The 22,409-nt window shown below is 42.4% G+C and overlaps 1 protein-coding gene across 1 annotated transcript in view; it reads right to left on the bottom strand.

Moving 5' to 3' along the window:
• Positions 1-22,409, bottom strand: part of cadm2b (cell adhesion molecule 2b) — a 144,712-nt gene that overhangs the window by 4,147 nt on the left and 118,156 nt on the right. Inside the window, exons 3-7 of the mRNA XM_053423680.1 lie at positions 13,153-13,305; positions 12,318-12,455; positions 4,888-5,046; positions 4,458-4,548; positions 3,429-3,607 (exon numbers count right to left, since the gene is read on the bottom strand). Of these exons, the coding sequence (XP_053279655.1) occupies positions 3,429-3,607; positions 4,458-4,548; positions 4,888-5,046; positions 12,318-12,455; positions 13,153-13,305 (720 nt within the window). The remainder of the gene's footprint in view (positions 1-3,428; positions 3,608-4,457; positions 4,549-4,887; positions 5,047-12,317; positions 12,456-13,152; positions 13,306-22,409) is intronic.

Below are 22,409 nucleotides of genomic sequence, written 5' to 3'. Positions count from 1 at the left end.
AAGTAAACACACTGGTTAACGTTGTTTGAGCGTGATTGTAAACTTGTTGTCGTGCGTGGTTCAAACAGTGGAAAGCATTACGCCTCAGAACCAAAGTATAAAACATCCACGTGTTCTATTCTCTGCTCCTGGTGGTTTACAAAACCCCCGTAACCCGATTCGGTAACTGACTCACCGAGGTCTGCTTATTGATCCAGTGATAACTCTAATCAGAGAACAGCTATAAATAAAAAATAGACAGCTGGCGGTGAAGTAACCAGTGCTGTGTATGAAAATGGAAAGAGGAAAAAAAAAAAAAAAATAGACAGAGTATCGAATTCATCCAGAAACACAATGTTATTTTCTATCTCAAAGCCCTGGTTGTTAGCTCATCAATCATCAAGTGTGTGTTCGGTGTCATGTTCGTGAGTGCACGGAGCGGTGAGGCGAGGCCGTGGGGGGGGGGGGGGGGGGGGGGTGGAGGGGAGGGGAGGGGAGGAGTGGAGGGGGTCCAAGCGTACCTGCGAACACAGCTGCCTGTGCCTGGTGTGGGAATGTTGGCATTATCGAACTGGAAGAACGGAGGCTAGGGAGGGAGGGAGGGAGGGAGGGAGGGAGGGAGGGAGGAAGGGGAGATGGTGATGACGTCTGCCAAATGAAAACAGGAACAATGTGGAGCAAAGAAAAACACACAACCCATCCACAGGGAAAAGGCTCAACATGAGAAAACTCACAAGGAAAAAGAAGCCAAACAGCACAAATCAATGAGTGCGCATGGCTGCTGCTGCTGCTGCTGCTGCTGCTGACCTTTCACCTCAGTGAATCCAATCAACATCAAACTCAAATATGCACAAATGATGAAATACAAGAGCTGCACAAATGACTCAAGCTCTGAATGAGTCAATTCTTTCACATCTTTGGGGCAGAGGATGAGTCATACGTGAAGGACTCCAGATTTCCAGCATCTGTTGTATATATTTCCCAGCAGCTGATGATTGGCTGGTGAATGGGCGACACACACACACACACACACACACACACACACACACAGTGAAAGTCTCAGCACGTGTCGCGCTCGTCGAGGTGAAAATGTTCAATGAACGAGGGAACAGTGAGAGTGGAGCGCGGCCGCGGCGTCTCTCAGCCACGTTTAGGTAAACCTCTATCTGTTACCATCTCCCCCGGCTTCTCAGACAGAGTAATTATCATGTGTGGCGTTTCCCTCGCTTTATTTAATACAGTGTATCATGGAGCATAATCGGGGGAAGATGATGAATTGCGGCTGAGCGATAACATTTATTGCTTCGTGGCTCGGCTGTCATTAGTAAATTAGGCTAAGAGGCTGAGACGCCCGCAAAAGAGACCCGGTAAGTATTTAGCCAGACACAGAGGAGCTGGAGAACGAGTGTCGTCACCGGTGAAACGAGGACGTCTCTCTCGTCTTCTACCTGCTGCACTCCATCTCTCATCCCTCCCTCTTTGTTGAGGGTTATCAGTTTCGCTTTTGCCTCGGTAAATCTCCCAAAGAGTGAGGAACAGCTCCTCGGCAACTATACCCTGTATTTCTAACAACAAATTTGAATTATATATATATATTTATATCAATTTGTGAAACGTGAGGAAATGAAAAGGCAGCACGTGGCGCTCCCAGATGTGACAGGACGATGTGGACCAGCCTGACATCGCTGCCTCACCCTGTTCATCGAGCGTGCTGACAGAAGCGAGTGAGATAACAAAAGCTAATAGGACGAGTGTGTCCTCTAGTGTTTCTCTCCCAAAAACCCTCTGCTCTTTCAAATTTTAATAAAAGAAGCTGCCGTGCATCCTGTAGCCGCTTGTGAGCTGTGATAAGTCACTCCCAAGCAAACTGCACTATCCTGTGGGGACTGTTTAATTGGCAAAAAAACTGAATTGATATATTCTGTCCTTGTTTTTCAATTTTTTTTGGGGACTTGATAAACATGACACACACGTGCCGCAGAGGCCTTAATGATCCGTTACCCACACCCTGCTGTCTTTACTCCCTCCATTGTCTCGGATTGACTTATCTCTCCTCCAGGCGGCACTTGGAAGCTAAATTCTGTTCCTTGACACATTTCCCCCTGTTTCCTCACAGGGCAGAGAGTCCACGAGCTGAACCTGTGTGGTGATAGGTGATAGGTGTGGTGATAGGTGTGGTGATAGGTGTGGTGATAGGTGTGGTGATAGGTGGTAGGTGTGGTGATAGGTGTGGTAATAGGTGTGGTGCTAGGTGTGGTGCAGGTAAGTAAACAGGTTTATATCCCTGCGCGGTGACGAGGCAAGAAATATATGAAACTCTAAGAATTGGTGTGAAAACAGGTGTCATGCACGACTATGGATGATTTTGCAATGCAACATAAATTCTGCTCCTAAAATACGATTAATCTGAATCTGAATTAAAAATATAGATGACAAACAGGTTTTTGAATTTACCACACTTTTGTTTGTGTTAGATAAATACAGTGGCCGGCCATGTTTTACTCTTTCTATCCAAGTATTCACAAATACAAAGTAATATTATAATGGATCATACCAGTGTTTTTTCCATGTTGTATCCCATTGACTACATATCCTTTTATACCCTGCTGAGGTTATAAAATGTATTATACTACTAATGTTAAAATGCTCCGTCAATTTGCAGCCAAATGATCACATTGCTAATTATCTTGTGAGATTTGCATTTGTTAGCCTGTCATAATACAATTACACAGTTGTAATATATTGGTAACCACATTCTGTGCAGATTTAAGAAATAGCTTGATAAATTTAAAGTTATTAGAACCAATGGCTGTTTGAAATGTTAACAAAATAAAATAAATCTAGACCTCAACCTTGCAGACACACTGGCAGGGTCTAGATGTTGTTGTATTTTAATTCATCCAAACCAAACCGGTGCAGGAACGATAAACATTATTCAGGTTAAAAACTCTTAATGACTTGATAAATCTAATTTAAAACATATTTGCAGATTTCCGCATGTATCCATTATCATTATCTGTTTCTCCTTCACGGAGGCTGTGGGTGACTGGAGGCTGTCAGCTCCTGATCGACGCCTAATGACGGGTAAATGATTGTCAGTTGTACGTCTGCATTCGGAAACTCTCCTTGAGACACACAACTTCCACACTCACTGACTTTAAAACAACAGTCACTTACAGGAGACGTTGAAACCTTTCATATTCACGGTTGATGTTAAAGGATTTGTTCTCCTGCTTTTCTTTTTATCCTTACATATAACAGAGGCACATATATATATATATATATATTTATACATCCATAACCACTTTAGATTACGTTGCAGGACTGATAATCCCCCCCGCTGACTTTGAATCTTTGTTATGAAAGCCGAGCATCTTTGATCGAGCACATAATACGCTGCAGCGCACAGAACTGATCATCCATAACGAGACCCCGACTGAAGTACCCACCGTAGACAAACAGTGTGTACTCGGCACTGCTGGTCCCCAGGTGGTTGCTGGCCTCGCAGCGGTATGTGCCGTTGTCTGTTTTGTTGAGCGTGGTGATGGTGAGGTCTCTCCCCTCCACGATCATGCGCTCGATGTCGGGCAGCTCGCCTCCGTCTTTGGACCACAGCACCGAATCAGGTCTGGGAAAGAAAACACACAATATGATATTTTTTTTAAAATCCTGATACTTTATTACATGTCAGTTAATAACCAATAAACTACAGATTAATCTTAGAATATGATTTTTCTCTGATGAAGAACAATGGAGCTCCACAGCCTGGTTCTGGAAGTAAAAATACCCTTCATTTTCTGAATAGAGAGTTTGATTATCAGCCATAATATTGCCGCCATCCAAGGTAGACTTATTATAGGAGATAATGAAAGTCTGTTCTACAGTTTGTTATATAGCAAAGGAGAGTGACCACAACTACCCACAATCCTCAGGTGTAGGAGTCTCTGATTGGTGGAGTTCACCGTTTACCACAAACGCCAAAAATTATGTCGGGTACAAATGGATTACAGAATTATATGATGTTAATAACATAGCAGCCATGATTTCCCATGATTACAGTCCACAACACTAAATCAAAATGTTACCTATGTACATAAAATACAAAAACTACAGTATATTGGAACACTCATTCTCATTTTCGTAGTGTTGGAACACTACGGATTAAATTCAAGAATAAAAGCACAGGAAGTCATTGGAGAGGGATAATTTGCAATGGCTTGTGGGATGCGTAGTTCCTTCACTCTTATAACAGTGATGTACACACTCTTGTACCGTTGCCCTTTTTTTTTTTGTGCTCCCAATCAAATGTTCTCTGGCTTAAACCGCTTTTCATAAGGATTTTCTGAAATGTCATTGGAGAAAATGAATTAGTAATTTACTTCCAGAAGCAGAGCCGCTCACCGCTAACACTCTATTTCCCTCCCTTCTCATGCTGTTAACACCAAATTGAAGTTTTACAACAACTTTCGATGACTTACATTGGGTTGCCTATGGACACGCACTCCAATTTGAAGTATTGCCCTTCTTGTGGAATGAGCAATGAGTGTGCGATGTCCAGATGGGGAGCATCTGTGGGAAAGACACGCAGAAAAAAGAGAAAAATCCATTGCAATGAGAGCAGTGTGTGATGGAGGGTTTAACTCTAACACCAACAAAGTACAACAGTAGTTAGCTCTTTACCCACCGGGCAACTCGCAGCTCCAGCCCATATCCCTGCTCTGCTTTGCTACTAATCCCTTACCTGCAAACTAATCCTGCACTAATCCTGAGCAAATGCAAAGCTAAACCTGCAGACATAAATGTAATCTCAATCCTTGTATTTCTTCTCAATACTAATCTGGCACCTAATCCAGCTTTGTGGGGAGTGTGTGTGTGTGTGTGTGTGTGTGTGTGTGTGACGGCACTCACAGTGGACCTCCAGAACCTCGGTGGTCATGTAGGGGTTGGACAGGGACACGTGCTCCACGCTGCAGGTGTAGGCCACGCCGTCGTCCCGCTTGTCCACCTGCAACTGGAGGCTGCTCCTGACGGTGAAAGATTTACCTGTGGCGTTCAGCTCCTTGGTTCCTGCAGGCGGACGAATAAACAAGAGGGGGAAATTCATTTTGAATAAAACTGGAGAAACCGTTTTGTGTGAGTTCTTCATATGGAGAAATAAAGTTTTCCTTCAAAGAAGCACAGAAAAAATTGAAATGTGCGAGACTGTTTACTGGAACGTGAGAAACATGACACAGAAAGCTGCAGTGTTGTTGTTGTTGTTGTTGTTGTTGTTGTTGTTGTTGTTGTTTTTCTCAGCATCCCCTTTGAGGATTAGAATCCTTGGCCTTTGAAAGCCAAGTCAAAGTGGAGTGAATGGCGAGCGGAGAGTGAGCGAGCGTTGACTCGGATGGTCGGGTGTGTTTGCTCCTCCAGGACCATCTCTCACACATACCAGTCAACACAGACACACAAACGAACACACACACACACACATGCAAACCCACTGACCCACATACGCACACACACACACACACACACAACCTGCAGCATGGGGTGGATTTCCATAGTTGTAGTCAAACCTTGCTCTTCTTTCCCCTGCCCTGTCATTCCGTCCTCATTGAGACGCCTCTTTTTAATTGGCAGCATGTCTCTGTGGTTTGACAGCTGATCTCCTGTCAGCACTTTGTGTGCAGGCGTCACATTGCTATAGAAACATCTGCACAAGGCTGCTCGCTGCGCCCCCTGGAGGCAAAAAGGACAAACAACCTTTTCTACCCTCCTCAATCCTCTTCTTCTCCCTCGTAGTTTCTTATGATCTAGACTAGAGCAACCCTGACTCAATCAGTAAATACAGTAAATGCACATGTATTTACTCAATTAATCACTTGGTTTATTAAACACTAAAAGCCCCTTTCAATGAAACATAGATCACCCACGTCATCGTCATCATCATCATCATCATCATCATTTTGGGCTGATCCATTTGTTCCACTCTACTGAATCTCTGTGATTTTGTCACGTCAAGAGGATTATACCAAAACGATTTTTACTATCACAGCTACTGCAACTACATTAATTCATATTTGTTCAGTCTGGGTGTAAAGAATAAACCGCTACTTATATTGTAAAGTAGAGATAATCAACATTTGAATGGTTTGTTCGATGTTAGTCTCTGAAAATAAGCAAACTTTGTCTCGAAAGCTGAGAAAATGGGAAGATGATGTTTTCATCTAAGCTTCAACATGAATTCTCTTTCACTGTGAATTACAATTAAATCACTCGATTAGTCATTCAGGAATTTGTATTGCAGAGTTTGAAAATATGATTATGTAAATTCGTTAAATTGTGTTTTTTCGCTTTTCTACCAAAGTTTGAAATGGTGCGATATTATTCTGTTCTGGCTTATTTTATAACAGTCAGTGGTGTTTGAATGCATGACGCACACACACACACACACACACACACACACACACACACACACACACACACACACACACACACACACACACACACACACACACACACACACACACACACACACACACACACACACACACACACACACACACACACACACACACACACACACACACAGCAACCTCCAGGACACCTCACTGTTATTGATTAATTCCTCTCATATGAGAATATGAAAAAAAGGAAGAAATCAAACACCACATATCTCCCGAGCAAACAGGGGAAGTCAGAGGCTTTGCGTTTTGCCCTGCAGTACATGAGGGGGTAGGAATCGACTCTGTGGCGTCAGAACCAAATCTCTCCAGCTCTTCCTCTCATTCGTCAAGTCGCCCGCAGCATTAGAGATACCACAGGGAAGCTGTGAGTCTTTCAAGGCGGCTGCGAGCGTCGCCACAGAGCGATGGGAATCCGCCTGGGTGCCGCAGCTTTAAAAACCAGATCCCTGAGATGTGAGGAGATCTGATGATGGGAGGGGGGAGGGGGGAATCTCCTCCTCAGTGTTTGAACAAGTTGAAGCCTCAGTGGCAGGATTTGATGTATTTTTTAAAAAGATCTGCATGCAGGTGTGGTTGAATCATATCTGTATTTACATGGTGATTTTCTCCTCCTGGTTATCCTCCAGAGATCTTTACAGTTCAGCTTTGAGGCTCAGTATCTTCCCAGAGGACACTTGGGGGAGACTGGGATCAAACCAGCGACCTTCTGCTTACTGGACGACCTCCTGGGCCACACCTGTCCCAGTCAAGTTCAGTGAAGCCTTTGTTTTCATTGAAGGCTTTTTCAAATATGTAAAAAAAATGATGATGTTCTTACTTGTCATTTAATTTGCTGTTAAAAGTGTGAACTCACACTCCTGTGCCTCATTTAACAGTTTTTATTAATGACACATTGATACTTGATATCCTTAATGATCAAACTTCAATATTTATAGTGCAAAGAGGAACATGACATCCTAATTTATTTTTCTAGTCTAAAACAATGTGCATGGTCCTAGGTTGTAATAATACACTATCTTAGTTAACACACTATATATTTATGCACTTATATATATTAATGCTAACAGGCTGTTTTAACCCACTCATTGTAACTGTTTATGATGTTGATTGATATCCATTATGCTTCGATCACATTTAAAAAATAATATTTTGAATAAACTGGTATCATCTGTGTTAAAAGTGTATTATTCCCCGGGGACTTTATTATTATTCCACTGTTCAGCTTCAACTACTAAATGAGAAGCTGTTAAATAATTATTCTGGCTCCATAAACCTATTGATCATGAATTCAAAGTTTTATCACACAATTATATTTTCAGTTATTAGACCGTCACATGCTTCACACATTGGTGTAATAGTCTAACTGTTGTTGTCACTTTCAATCTCAGCGAATAGTATGAAAAATAGTGAAATAACCGACCAATATAATCAGAGAACAGTTGTGCATTGGGCTCAGGTTCTTCTTTACTCTATTTCTGTTATGATGCTGCATGAGATCAATGCCCAGTGTGGAAAAGTTTATACTCAGACAATTAATATAATAATACGGCAACATTGTGAAGGTCTAAATATGTTTGCACAAAATTTGGTTTTGCAAATAAACATTTTATCTGGTTTTTAAATTCATTTTGCGAAATAAAGTTTAGGGTTTAATTTTGATTGTCTTGATTTGTAGGATTGTAACAAAAACAAGCAGAAGCCACAGACCAGTTTTATCTCACACCCATAAGTCCTCTATAAACCTCTCCCCCACGGCTTTTGGTACCTTAAATTTTAATTGTTTGATTACTTTTATTACTTTAATCTAATGTATAAAGAGGTAAACAGATTAGTTTGCAGTAAAGTTGAATTTAATGTGAAAAAGTGGGTGTTGAAAATAGCAACAACAACAACACACCAATTAAGGCATAAATGTGAGAAAAACTATTAAAAGGTCGACAGCATATGCTGGAATATTCTTGTAATGTGGCTCGAGTCTCAGATATTCTCTCGAAATATATAAAACACAAATAGAAAAAGAAAATTATACAGGGAGTTGTTGTTGGTAACAGGTGAACAGATGTTAGATAAATACATTTTAATTGTGCTTAAATATGAGCAGCAGCACAACTCTCATTCTTGATGCTGATATAAAAACAGGTATTTAATGCAACATGTTTACAAATGGGAGCCTCGACACTTGGTTTATGATGCTGATGAGGAATATGTGAAGTGAGAAATATGGTATAAACCAAATAAATGAATGAAATAGAAAAATAAACACCTGGAAAAATCGACAGATGTGAATGGGCCATAATAAACTAAAACCATTCTAGTCTTGACGACTCAAACGATTTACAGCCACAGCCGCAGCTAAATGCAACAGATCTCCACTTCCCCCATTGTACAAAAATGAAGCTACAATAGAATAAAATGCTGCCAACTTGCTCTTCTTTTAACCAATGGTGAGTGTCTTATCTATCAATCATGATGTTTCACTATGTTTGTATAGCATCAAATATCTAATCAAAAGCAAACTCTTTAGATAAATGAAACACAAAAATGTATCAAATGTGTACTTGGACTTTCTACAGAGCCGACAAAGGCCACAGGGACACTTGTGATGGACGCATTGTCGTCCACATTAAAACAAGACACTGTGAAGCACTTTGGCCTCAGATTGCTCGGCTCAGTTACTGTCACATGGTTCTAAGTTTGCCTGACTCTAGTTCTGCTAAGTTGACTTTTTTATGGCCTCGAGTCTTCGTTGAACATTTTGCAAAAGTGTCATATTCTTCATTTTGGGTGAATAATAAAGATCCTCTTTTCTTGAAAATCTACCTGTGACTCTTCTGTTCCCCGCAGCTCGGGCTCTTATATAGAACGTTTTGTGTTTGCAGAGGAAGGGAGAGTGGGTGGATTTTTTGTTCCTCAATAGATTACAATTTTGATGCCTGGCTGTCATTCAGTGACACAAGTAATTTGTATGGCTCTATACTCTGCAAACAAATTGCTTGACGCCGGATGACAGTTGCATTTTGAGGTTTGTAATGCCGTGTGCTTCTAATACAAATTGTTGAAAAAACAAATCATCAGAGCATAAAATAAATATGACATGTTTTTGCCATCGCACCTGCTGTTGTGGCGGCGCTTTGTAGACTGGTCCCCCGGTGGGGATAGGTTTGAGTGACAGCCGACACTGGCGGCAATGATCCACCGCACAAGAACCGGTGGCAAAACATGCTGCTCCCAGCACATTCCCGCTGCACAGCGCTTTAAAGCGGCGCCTACAAAAGACTTGGATCTGCAGCACTGATTGACATTTCCTCCTGTTTGACACTTTGACATGGAAATGAAGTTTTTAAGTCGAAGACATCCCAGTCTCGTCCTTTGTTCTCCTTCTCTCTTTGACTCGGAGATGCATCACACCGGGGCTGTTTGCCCAAGCGGCTTAATAAAAAACGAGTAAAACTAATGAAAGAACATCTGTATACGAGGGCGGCAGTTGAGGGCAGACGTGGGGTAGACGTGTAATTCACACATCACATGTCAATGCAGCTTCACGAGTAAAATATAATTGCAGGGAACCGTGCTTTTGTTTTTCGGCCTGTGATTCCTGCTGACCTGACGGTGGGATGGAGAAATCACATGTTTATTGATATCTACAGAAGATGGGAGTTGGATGTGAATGGAAGTATGTGCATGGCCGTGGCATTAGGGTGGGCCCCCCGAGCTGAGAGGGGGCCCCTGGAACCAGCTGGTAAAGAAATAACTCTTTGGTGAGAGTCCCCTTCAGTTCTTCTTGAAGGACATCGAGGAGGCTAGCTCTCTGCCAAAAGCATTATTTTACAGGTTTAGTTGGAGACGTCTGTACTCTATCTTTACTACTTTACCATGATTTGTGTATATTTACAGTAGTATTTATTCTATTGATTAAAAAAATGGAAGATTGGAATGATGGGCTTTATCATGTATTTCTTGAAGGAGGATCAGTTTGGATCTAAGGACCCCAAAATCTTCCGGATCTGTTTTGTCATCACTTAAACTTTGTGGGATTACATCCTGGCCTTTTACCTTAAATGGACATGTTCCAAAGTGTTAGGGATAAAGTTTTGAAGTTTGAAAGGTTTATTTCAAGGCAGAGAAATGGATCACTTCAGTGCCTCTCGAGATGGACGGCGTGTCTGGTTGAGATGCTGTGTGCCATCTCTCCACTGGCCTTTCAGGAATCTACGTGCATGTCATTTCAACAAGGAAACTTCATATCCCGGCCCCTCTCCCATCAATCATCGTGCCATGTTGGGCAGACACAGACAGAACCACCAAGAAAAAGCTCTCTGGTGCATATCTTCAATAAAGAGCAACTGTCACAGCCGGTCTCCGCAGCAGGCTCCATTACATTAAAGAGCTGCACACAGCTTACCTCAGCCATCACATTGAGAAAAAACATTCCATTCTCTTTTGTTTTATGTTTTGGTCTTATCTGTGTTTTGTTTTTTTTTACACTGGAAATAAGATGGTGATAAAAGCTATAAAAAGACCGTCAGGCAGTTTGGAGTTGAGGTATATAAGAAAGTGAAAGTACAGAAAGCTAAACTGCATCTTCTGCATAATTCCTTTTTTTCCTGTTGGGGTATTTTTTACCGTCTTTGGTGAAACTACTTGGCCTCCCCTGAGTTTGCCTTTGCTGTGCGTTCTTGTATCGTCTCTGACTCGTGTGACTAATCTAATCGTCGCTCTGCGTAAAAAAAATCAGGCACTCAGTCGGAGCTGCCGAGGGATTGATGGTTACATGGCTGTCGAGAGCGGACGGGAAGCCCGACGACATCGATTCATCACACGCAAACTGTGTCGAGGGCCGCGTAGCATCTCTAACCACAGGATGAATGATCAGCTGTTGTCTTTTGAACCTAATGTGACGCACAAGGCATTTACTCAAAGTGCAAGGATGCAATTTGTATTATTCTTATTCTTCAAATGACATTTCACCGACATATGAAATCGCCTACGTGACAAACTTGGCATTTAATAATTAGTCAGTTCACTAGTTTATTGCCCGATTAAAATATAATAATCAAGTTAAATTATCTAAACTAGAATGTTTTTATTTGGATCTGCACCAAATAGCATAAAGATCAGTCCCATAAACATTTCTGATGATTTTTGTTTTATCAAGATCCATGAATTATCATCTGATAAATAAATGAAACAATCCGAATCTCACAATGTTAAGGAAAGTGTAGAATGTGGGGATGTTTCTTGGGTCCATCCTCAAGCCTCCACAAAATGTTATGGAAATTGGTTGAGTGGTTTTTGCATAATCCTCCAAACTAGCAAACAAACACAGGCAATAACATAACTTCCTTGATGGAGGTTATAATATGATACTGTTCTGTGTCTGATTTCATTTTAAATTCAACATTGGGTTTTTGGGGTTTTATAAACAAAGGATTTAACAAACAGGAATAAGACCAAGACTTCCTTCCATCCATCCATCCATCCATCCGTCCATCCAGAGTCCCTGGGGGGCTGGAGCCAATCCCAGCTAACATCAGGGGCGAGAGATGGAGGATCACAGGGCTGACATACCGAGACAAACAACCATTCACACCTATGGGCAACACAGAGTTTCCAATTAAGCGGAGCTGCAGGTCTTCGGACTGTGGGAGGAAGCTGGAACACCCAGAGAAAACCCACGGAGACACGAGGAGAACTTGGACAATCCACACAACAAGAGCAGCAGCACGGCCCGGCTGCAAGCCACGTGAATCATGGCACCGTTTGAGCACGGCGGGTGGAGCAAGGCATGAATATGAGCACAAAGGAATGACTTGACAGTAATGAGGTGTCCAACAGGGGACCAGTGTCAAGAGGAGACGATTCTCAGTGCAATCCACAGCACACGCTTACCTTGGACCTCCTTGTCGTTTCGGAACCAGCGGATGTGGGCGGCTGGTTTGCTGCCGGATGTGGTGCACGTCAGGGTGATCACGTCGCCCTCCATGGCCGGCTTGGTGAATCCTGTGATCTCCGGCCGGCCCGGCACTCCTGTGGTGCAGGGAACTATAATCATAAGCAACATACTGAACGTACACAAGAGATTGGAAACAGCCCGGTGAGTTATAATATCCTGTTTACCTCAGACAACTCGGAATGATTTACTGAATGACAGAATTCACTTTCTGATATCCATGCCTTCTTATCTCGGTGACAAGAGCAAATTGAATATCTGCTGAAGGCTTTTTCACAAACTTATTTTTTGAAGGTAGGACAAAAAAAACAACAACAACAAAAATGCCAAAATGAATTCTATTGAAAGAAAAATGATGGCTGACAATGAATAAGAATAATAAAAGGATGTTTATTAAATAGAGATAATAATAAATGACTGCGGCTGCTATCTTCCTGTCAGCCTGTGAGATGCTTGACAAAGACATGTACAAAACTAGTGTTGACTATCCTTCAGCACACCTGTCTTACAAAGGTGTGAACATATTCTCACTATTTGAGTATTTGTGGTCGTCCTCTATCTTGCAGGCTCGACTGTCAATGTTTATTCTTGTAGAAAAGGGTCAAATGTAAAGCAGAAATGTTATTTTCCTAAAAAGTAACAAGGATGAAGGAAAGCAATGGGGTATCATTTTAAAAAAAAGAAAAGGGTGCAGGTATTCACGCTGTCAGGAATGTGAGGAATTAGCCACAAGTAATTGGCCTGTGGAGACTGGGCCAAAACGGACGTGCTCACCCAGAACAGTGAGGAAGGCCTTGGTGGTCTTGACAGGCATGGTGAAGAGCGAGCAGGTGTACTGGCCCTCGTCCGACAGGCTGACGTCACCGATTTTGATGGTGAGCTCCTGCGACGTGGCTCGCACCAGCTCGATTCTGTGGTCTCTCAGAGCTGCACCGGGGGGGGGGGGGGGGGGGGGGGAATCACAGAGAGCACAGGAAACAAACAGACAGACAAACAAACAAACAAAAAAAGAGACAAGGAATTCATTAACGGGGGCAGATTCAGCGGTGCCATGTGAAACTCAGATGACCTTTACCGCAAACAAGGTCGAATACGCTTTCAGTTATTTCAAATTGTTTGTCAAATGCTGCAAACACACAGCGTGGCCAATGGTTTGAAACATTCGCCTGAGATTTGCATTCCAGGCTGACAGTCTTATTCACAGTCAGTGAGAATACAGAAGGTATCAGGCGGGGACGCACTGGAGCGTGGCAGCACAGAAAGCTTATAGTCCTAGATTACAATATTTATTGAGGGTACATTCCACATCCCAGGCATTGATTTACATTCACTTAAACACTCTTAGCAAATGGTTCTGCCTCTGACATTTCTCATCCTGAACACTGATACTGAAACCTTAGCGTGGACATGCAGAGATATGATTTTTTTTATATATTTTTCGGGACATTTAAACATTTAGGATAGGACAAGGTAGCGTGAAATAGGGAGAGAGAGAGCGAGGACAGCAAAGGGCAAGGTCGGATTCAAACCTGCGGCCACTACAGGAGGGCTCAAGTTCCCAGGTGAGCCCCCTCTCCCAACAAAGTGAAACTCTATATCATAATATATCTTTTGGCTCAGGTGATATCTTGTCTTAAATCTATCTGCAACTTTAATCCTTTTGAATTTGTGTGTGACAACTGATTTAACGTTTGGAAATGCACATAGAAACTCCCTAAATTTCTGCAAAATAACACATGTGGTCTTTGGAAGATTTTTCCCTGAGCAGCTTTGAATCTTCGCATGTTCAGTCATAGTTCAACGAAGTTATGAGTGATGGACGGACAGAACTGACCCCGCTGCAGAAAGGCTCAAGCTTCTGCATCCCATACAGAGAACCACATATCCCACAGTCACAGTGAAAAGGATAAGGTCACTACATACTGAGAAGGGATGAGCATTAATACAATACAGAGTTTATTAATCATCAAATGAATCATATTGTTTACTGTTTATTACGTTTATCTTGATCATTTGTTATTTGAAGCTAGCTGTATTGTGACCTTATTGGAAATGTAATATTGAAAAACTATCGCATAACCATGAACCACACTAGTTTGGTTATTTTATTATTTCATTATTTCATTTATGTGTTGTATGTTGATATGCATCAAAAAAGTTGGGAGAACAATTTCAACCGAATAGACAACACTGTTAACAGTATTGAAATAAATACTGCAGCAACAGTACACACAGTATAAATCAACAACTACTCCGAAGGTCAGCAACTCGTTTACCATCACCGTGAGATTTCTGAAACACACACAGTTTGAAATAAAACCGTTTGTTTTCCTATAACACCGGACGCCTTCACTGCTGCTCATTCAGATGTGACTTCTCCCTCATTAACCTGGGGAAAGACCATGTAGCCCCGGCTGAGAAAGGTCATCCTGCACCTGTCATCTCCCATACAATTTGAAATTCAGAATCACCTGCTCCTACCAGCGGAGCGACCACGGTGGGCAGGGAGGGAGAGTCTTCATCCAGTAAATTACACACTCTTAATCCTTGGTCCCGTTGGGCCTGGCCGGCTCCCTCTCCCCGGACACTCTTTCATCTCAGCTAATTTGAACTATATTGGATTGTACAACCAAAGCAAATCTGGCAAAACGCGGCAGGAGTGGGTGCACGTTAGGATTTTAATTAACGTGGTCAATGCAAAGTGGCGTCCTCGCAGATAAAGAAGACAACTCTATGAAAATCATTAATCACCGGCCGCATTCCCATTTGATTTGGGTGATAAACGTGCACGGCAGCCATGTGATACACAATTAAATTAGATTGGCTGAAATGGTTATTAGATCTACACAGACGGAGGTCATTACCAACAACGCCGTTCTTCAGCTACAATTACACCATAACATTTGACGATCGTTATCATATAATCACACACGTGCTGAAAAGGGGGAAATAAATAAAGATCGGCTATAAAGATATTGATGGCCCTGAGAAGTTTCCTTTTATAGACTCTTTGTTATCCAAGAATAAACTCGAGCGTACATAAATTCCATCGTCAAAATCTGAATTAAAATTTAATAACAAGCTGTGCCTTCGGAGTTCCAGCTTATTATCTGCTATGGGGCTTAATACAAACATTTGGTCGTGGTACTGTAGCAGAGCACATCCTGAAACAAAGCTGCCTGATGTTCTTTGTAGTTAAGCATCCTCACCACGGAGCCTGCAAATGCCCAGAGGCTCAGTGCAGAGAGGAGCTAACGCTTTGGTGGATGGATGCATTGGGGAGGTGATGGGGTCTAAGCAAACATTGTACAGGAACTCAAAAGATATGAAAGCGCCGGCTGAGAGGATCAAAGCTTTGGACAAGATGACATACTGTACTTCCCCCATATCCCTCTATCTCTGCTACGGGGCTGAGCAAAGACGAGCGGGAATAGGCCAACCTTTCTTCTTCTTAACCCCCCCCCCCCCCAGTTCCTTGATGCAGAAGCATCTCTGAGATTCTGATAACGATAGGACTGTTTACTAAAAAAGGATCTGTTCAAGGAAAACTGACATCTCTCGGTTAAAAGGATATTCCACCCAAAAGCTATGAGCATAAAATAAGGCAGTTGTCTTTTAATGTTGATTTTCTTTTTAAATTATCTAAAATTTTCCTCCAGTGTTGACTTTGAAGTTTTGCGTTTTATAATCACATATCAACGAAAATATGATTGATGGACATAAACTTTATAAGATTGACGACATGACAGCTCTTCACATGAGAATCTAAAGCATCTTTATCGCCCCCTGGTGGCTGCCCGAAATACAGGCCATAAACCTGTCCTGCTCCATGTTAGCAGATTGAAACTGTTCTAAACAAAACAGTTAAAGTTCACTTCAAACAACCTTCTCTCAAATATGTTTTTTTGCCACTTTAACTAGTTTATATCCAACTGATTTAGTTTCATGTCTGCTTGTAGCGACATTGGCCCATGATCCCTTGCCCTACTGTACAGACTCTGGCTCTGAATGCGGGAGTTAGCGCTGTTCAATATTTATCGATTGACCTTGGGCAAGTGGATTATGCTGCAGAAGTTTCTCTGATAAATATTATTCAAACTAGCATGAATAAAGCTGTAGACAGCAACTGTTCACAGGGCTTACCAGCGTTAAAAAGCCTTTAGCTCTGTGTGATACTCTGTAGACGTACAGGATCACTTTAATTACCAAACAGTGGCCACAAACACCATGGAGTAATAATAACTTCAAGTGACATTTAAAATGCCCAATAGGCTGCACCGCATTTTATCTACTGAAAAAATATCCCAGTGCCATAAAACTCAGTGGCTTGAATACAGTTTGGAATAGTTTGAAGAATAGGCCGAGAAACAACTTACAGGTAAACAAAAGATGGACTTGAATGATCCACTGGCACTGGAAAACACCCGGGTCAATGACACATTGATAGAACGAGGTGTACAAAGGTTTGAATAACCCAAAGACAAGTTGTTATCTATTACTCTAACAGAACATGGCCGGGGAAAACTTAGCACCCGAATCCAATTCACGCCAGACGCTCAGAAAGTGAGCAGATCCGTCACAATCAGACCCAAATGCCAGCGGCTGACAAAGCTTCTTTCCACGTGCTTTAGGAAATCAATGTGATGAAAAGGTTCATTTCCCACCAAACCCTAGATAGGTCCTGTGTGGTTCACGCTGCTTAGGAGGAGGCATAAATCTGCACCCTGACCTTGGGTGTGCTGCAGCCTTGCAGCGTGGCAGCTTAATGCGCAGTACATCTCCCGTGATGGAGGCCTTACCAAGGCTGTCTCAAATCAGTAAAACTGACGCCCCGGCTCCCCCTCAGGGCAAGGGATACTGCTGCTATGGCCCTTTGATGCAAAGTAATGTTAGCCTTGTTTCCCTGATAGTCCGCCGCTCGACCGACCATGTCAGTGAAAGAGTTATTCGAGGTCTCCTGAGAAGGCTGACGTTGATCAGATTCAGTTTTTAACAACCTCGGTTCATTTTGCCGAGAAGTTATTAGAATGTTAGATGTCGGAGATCCTGTTTTAAACATGTATACAGCTGTTAGGAAGATTTACTGCAATATGGTGCATTGTTTTATCTGCTCGGTCGCTCCAGCTTCTCTGGCCAGATAGAACTGGAAGCAGGGGGAAGTGGAAGTGCCCTTATCACATGGCCGTCACCTTCTCACTCCACCGAGCAGCAGGCAGATGTTAACCCGATACTTCTGATGCAAAACCATGAAGTATCTCCCTACAATCCAGAGAGAAAAGCAGATTTTACATCTATCCATTAGTCTTGGAAAGCAGCCGATGGCTGTTGGGTTCGGCCAAACCGCGTTACATCCGTGATACAGAGTGTCGCCATTTGGCCAGTTTCTGTATGGCCTGTAACCACTTTGAACCAGTCCTGGAATGTGAAAGCACTAGCTGTCCTTCAGCGAGAACACAGGGCCCTGGCGCACCCCCACACTCTCCAGCCAGGGGCTCCACTCTTTGCAATTAGAGTGTGTTTGCTGCTGGCTGTGCTCGCTCAGTGGCTGTGTGGGCGATTCTGGCCGTGCTCCAGGGCTGCTGGTGCAGGCGGGGGGGCTCTTTCCCACCACACATGTGGCTGCAATTAAGAGAAGGAACGGGCCTTGTTCCAGAGGGGCCATTGTTACTGCCCGCACTCTCAGAGATCCCACAGAGCAGATGCTCCTCAAATTGGACTCATTTTCAGCGCTTGAAGGAGGAAAGGATAGAAGAAGGAATTCACCCAGCAGCCACGCTATGTTCTTTTTTCAAGTGCTAAATAATGAGACTGAATATATATTTTTGTCCATCCATTTTTCAGCCCCCTGACATAAGCCTGATTGTACACTGTGGGATTTCTCCTCCTTCCTTTAAGTCTGTTTCCTTTCACATTCTCTAAATGTTATCTTTTATTAAAACAAATGCCAGTGGGGGGGTGATTCCTTGAATCTATAGGTTTACAATGCATTGTTACCAACTTCAGGGTTTGTGAGGATATATCACAGTTCAACGCATAACAGAGATGTAGCCCCCCCCCCCCCCCCCCCGCACATAGGGTCTCCACATTTTTCAGGAGGATGTCAACAATTTTTAGAGGAATTTTTAATGCAACACATTCTTCATAATTCCAAAGAGCTAATGCATGTACATTATACATGAGGGCGTAGTGCAGCCCAGAGCTTAGTATCGCACAAGAGCAGCTCTTCCCATTAGTGATCATATCTGAGCGTATTGTGCCTTAATGGCAGATTCACATTGCAGTGAAGCTGAAGGTAACCAGTACACTTAAAACTCCATTAGTCCCTGAGGAAAGACATTAGCTGTGGCCGTGAGACCCTCTCTACATTCTGTGACAGAGCAGTCACTCTATATCTATATATATGATGTCATATTACAAGAATAAAGTTGTAATATGACATGAAAAAAGTTTAATAAAGAGAATAAAAACAGTGCTTAATGGAAAAAACAAACATATTATGAGACTTAGTTAAAACACATTTTTTTCAGGGAATAAGCAGGAATTTTATTTATTTTGTATTGTTTCTCGAGACAATACAAAACCACTTTGAAAAGAACAAAGATGTAAATAATGATACAGTCGACCGTGACCAAGTATTCCGTCCTCCACTAATGAGGCAATTTCCTCCGAGTTTCTGTGGTTGTTTCTGTGGAACGGACATTTCTCACACGTTCTTTTCAAAGTGCTGATACTTATGATAATGGGATGTTGATGAGACAAACTCTCAAGTATCCCTCTATGTGTGAGACCTATAAAGTAAAGTAGCAGGGAACTATTCCTCATCATATAATAGAACAACTTCATTCATGTCAAATTACGACTTTGTTTCTTGTTATTACAATTTTGTTCTTGTAATATTACGACTTTATTTGTCTGATTTTATTAAGTATTTACCGAATATGAGAATGGGCGTCCGCTCTGCTCGACCGAACCTCCGTCAAATGTTGTGTGTTTACCCGACTGGATGTTTTCAATGCGCTTCAACTGCGCTCACTCCAGTAATTGCATCCTTTGTAATTATCCTTCATTCTCTGAAGCTAATGAATGTTTCAATGCTCACATCAGAGCATTCGTTTAGCACATAACAGCATTTTGATTACTACAAGCCACTTAAGATCAATTTTGCTCTGTGACCTTTATGATCCGGACTGAATGCCCCAATTAAATGTCATGAATGATGAACCGCAAACTTCTGAGAGATGAAATTGAGACGAGGGAAAAGGGAAGTATAATTTGGCACAGCTTGCGTGTATATATAATATGTGCCTTCCGGACCCCCCCACCCCCCCTACCAGCACGACCTGCAGATCAAATGAACTATTTGTTATCTGCCTTTGACATGCTACCTGCTGTAACTTCCCATTAATTGCATTATTCATATTCACCGTATCTGACAAAAGATTCTGCTTCCATCCCGCGTGCCTCCTAAAATGTCATTACCATTCTCTGCAGCATCCCTACGTTGGTTTTTATCCTTTTCCCACAGAAACCAGAGAGTGAAGTAAATCATAATAAAGATGGCAATAGACGGCTCTGTCCTCGAATTGTCCTGCTGCCTAATAACAATAATTCATAACCCCAGCAACTTATAAAAGGGATAATTCTACAAAAGACATATGGTCCAAATTGATTTCTTCATCGGGGACGCCCACCACAGAGCTGCTCCCCCCCTTTGGCACGTCCCCATTAATTGGCCTAATGTATGAATGATGTGTTGGCCCCGGCTATTAATGCAATCTGTCTGCGTTGTCCCAGGTCTGTGGCTGTATAGTGCTCAGGTAGACTGAAGCCTCGGAGGTGGCAACAATCAACCAAGACCCGGATCAACATAATGGATGAGGGGGAGCGTGCCAGGGAGCCAGCTGGCATGATATAAGAGGAGGGCTGTACCTCGCTGTAGACAAATGTGCAGAGACAGTCCAACCCATATGGATCGGCTTTGGGAATCCTGCAAGGTTAACACTCTCCTGGAGCTGCACGAGGTTTGACTGAGCATGTAATGGGAGAGGATGAGACAGAGGCCCTTTTTTATTGTTTACACTATCACCTATGATGCATTGAGCTGCTGAGCCGTGACCTGCTGACTTGCACCTGCATCCACATCTCTTATCCTCCCTCCACGCCTTTGATGAGAAAGGACATTTCAGTATGGACAGATTGTGGGCCGCGACGTGCAGGACGCACTGCCAGGGCCATGTCCTGTAGGTTTATAGAATTATAATGCACAGTGGTTATCCATATTCTGCTGCTGGTCGATTGGAGTAGTCTTGTCATTCATGGTAACTGTTGCAAATGATTCACGTGTCCAGTGTTTCTGGGTTTTGAGTTCAAGTCAAGCACTATGATATTATAGCGATGCAAATTATCTTATGGAGGATACTGGGGTCAAATGTCAAGTGTGCAAAGTGTCTTTTAATCATAGTTTTTTAAAGATTATTGGTTTGTTTGCAGTTTAACCACATTTTGTATTTTTGATATTTAGAATTTTCTGACAAATTGCAGAAGTTGAGACAACAGGAGAGTGTTTAGCAGGATTTCTTTTAGACAGTATAATGTTTGAACGACAAGGAGATTAATTTATCTGGTAGAGATAAATAAAAAATTGATTATAGGACAAGATGATGAGTATCCCTCGTATGTTTGAAGGTCCTCTTCACAATTTCAGTTCCCAACCACCAGTAGATGTTAGCAGGTGTTGGCGGCCACCACCAGATGTTAGGGACATAACTTCAGTCATCAAGTGTTTTGGCCTTGTCATCGTAATGATTATATTATATTATATTACATTGGCAACAAAATCAAGTCATTCATTATAGATATAGAAGACAGAACATACGTATGTTAGAAAAGTCTTTGGTGCGCTTCCTACATTAAGAAACCAAAACTATAAACTACAAAGCTTAGATATGAGGGTCCAGACGCTCATGTGTGAAAACTAAACTTAAAGAAACTGCTACTTTAGAGGTGAGAGTGTTGGGAAGCACTGACTAACAACCTCATTTATTTTAATGATTATTCAGTTAGGAATTCCATCTCTGGCACTTGTGTAAGAATCGTGTTTGATGCAAAAGACACACTCTACAGACGCTTTGCTTTTCTTGCTGCTTTGTTAAAGTAGATTAATGGTCTTCAGAAAGACACAGAAATGCCTTTTCTCCCTGGATGTAATAGCGACTCTTTGGGGCTTTCCACCACTCATATAATCATTTGCCAGACCTGAATTAAAATGGAACAAATTATAGTTGGAGCAAAGATCAGATTTTTGTCTTACTTTACCCGGCAGCTGTCAAACCCAATTGATATAAAACAGAAATTCGGCTTTTGTGTGTGTGTGTGTTTTTTTTAAAGATGTTTCTCTTTACTCCACCGCCATCGCTGCTCAAAAGGATTTAAAAGGTCATTTTAATATCCTTTTTTCTGTCTCGCTACTTTATATCAAACTCCAAACACATCCAGACAAACGCCCTTATCTTCAATACAGAGCTCGAGGAAAAGAACGAGAGTAGATTTCCAAAAGTGCCTCACAGAGTGTTTCGTCTAATTTAGGACGGACCGGCAGATGTATTTTTATCACCATTACTCGTCTGTGTCGTGCATCGGGAAAATCACACATACACGTTGTAAAAGCTGAATTTCCTTGGGCTCACACAGGCACAATGACAGACTACCTTTGTGAAGAAAGAGCGGGGGGGGGGGAACTTGCATGTGCATCAGATGCTAACATATGGCCCTCGCTGTTATGGTCACCCAGGGGGATTCTCGTGAGCAGAGAGAGGGAGTGGACGTGTTCGAGAAGCACCGGGCACATTTCATCAGCAGACAAAACAAAAACATCTCGACACTGAGAAGCAGAAAAAACAACACAAAAAAGAAACGCTGCTAGACTCGGTGACAGTCTCCGACCAGCTGTTCATCAGAGGGAGAGAACAGCCTGCCTCCCGCTCGGCCATCCGGCAGTCGGACTGAAAGAGAGCCTAAAGGTTGAATCTAAC

Source organism: Pleuronectes platessa, chromosome 5, assembly GCF_947347685.1.
Source record: "Pleuronectes platessa chromosome 5, fPlePla1.1, whole genome shotgun sequence".
In the NCBI taxonomy this organism is placed as follows: Eukaryota; Metazoa; Chordata; class Actinopteri; order Pleuronectiformes; family Pleuronectidae; genus Pleuronectes; species Pleuronectes platessa.
This window is presented reverse-complemented; position numbering and strand designations above follow the sequence as displayed.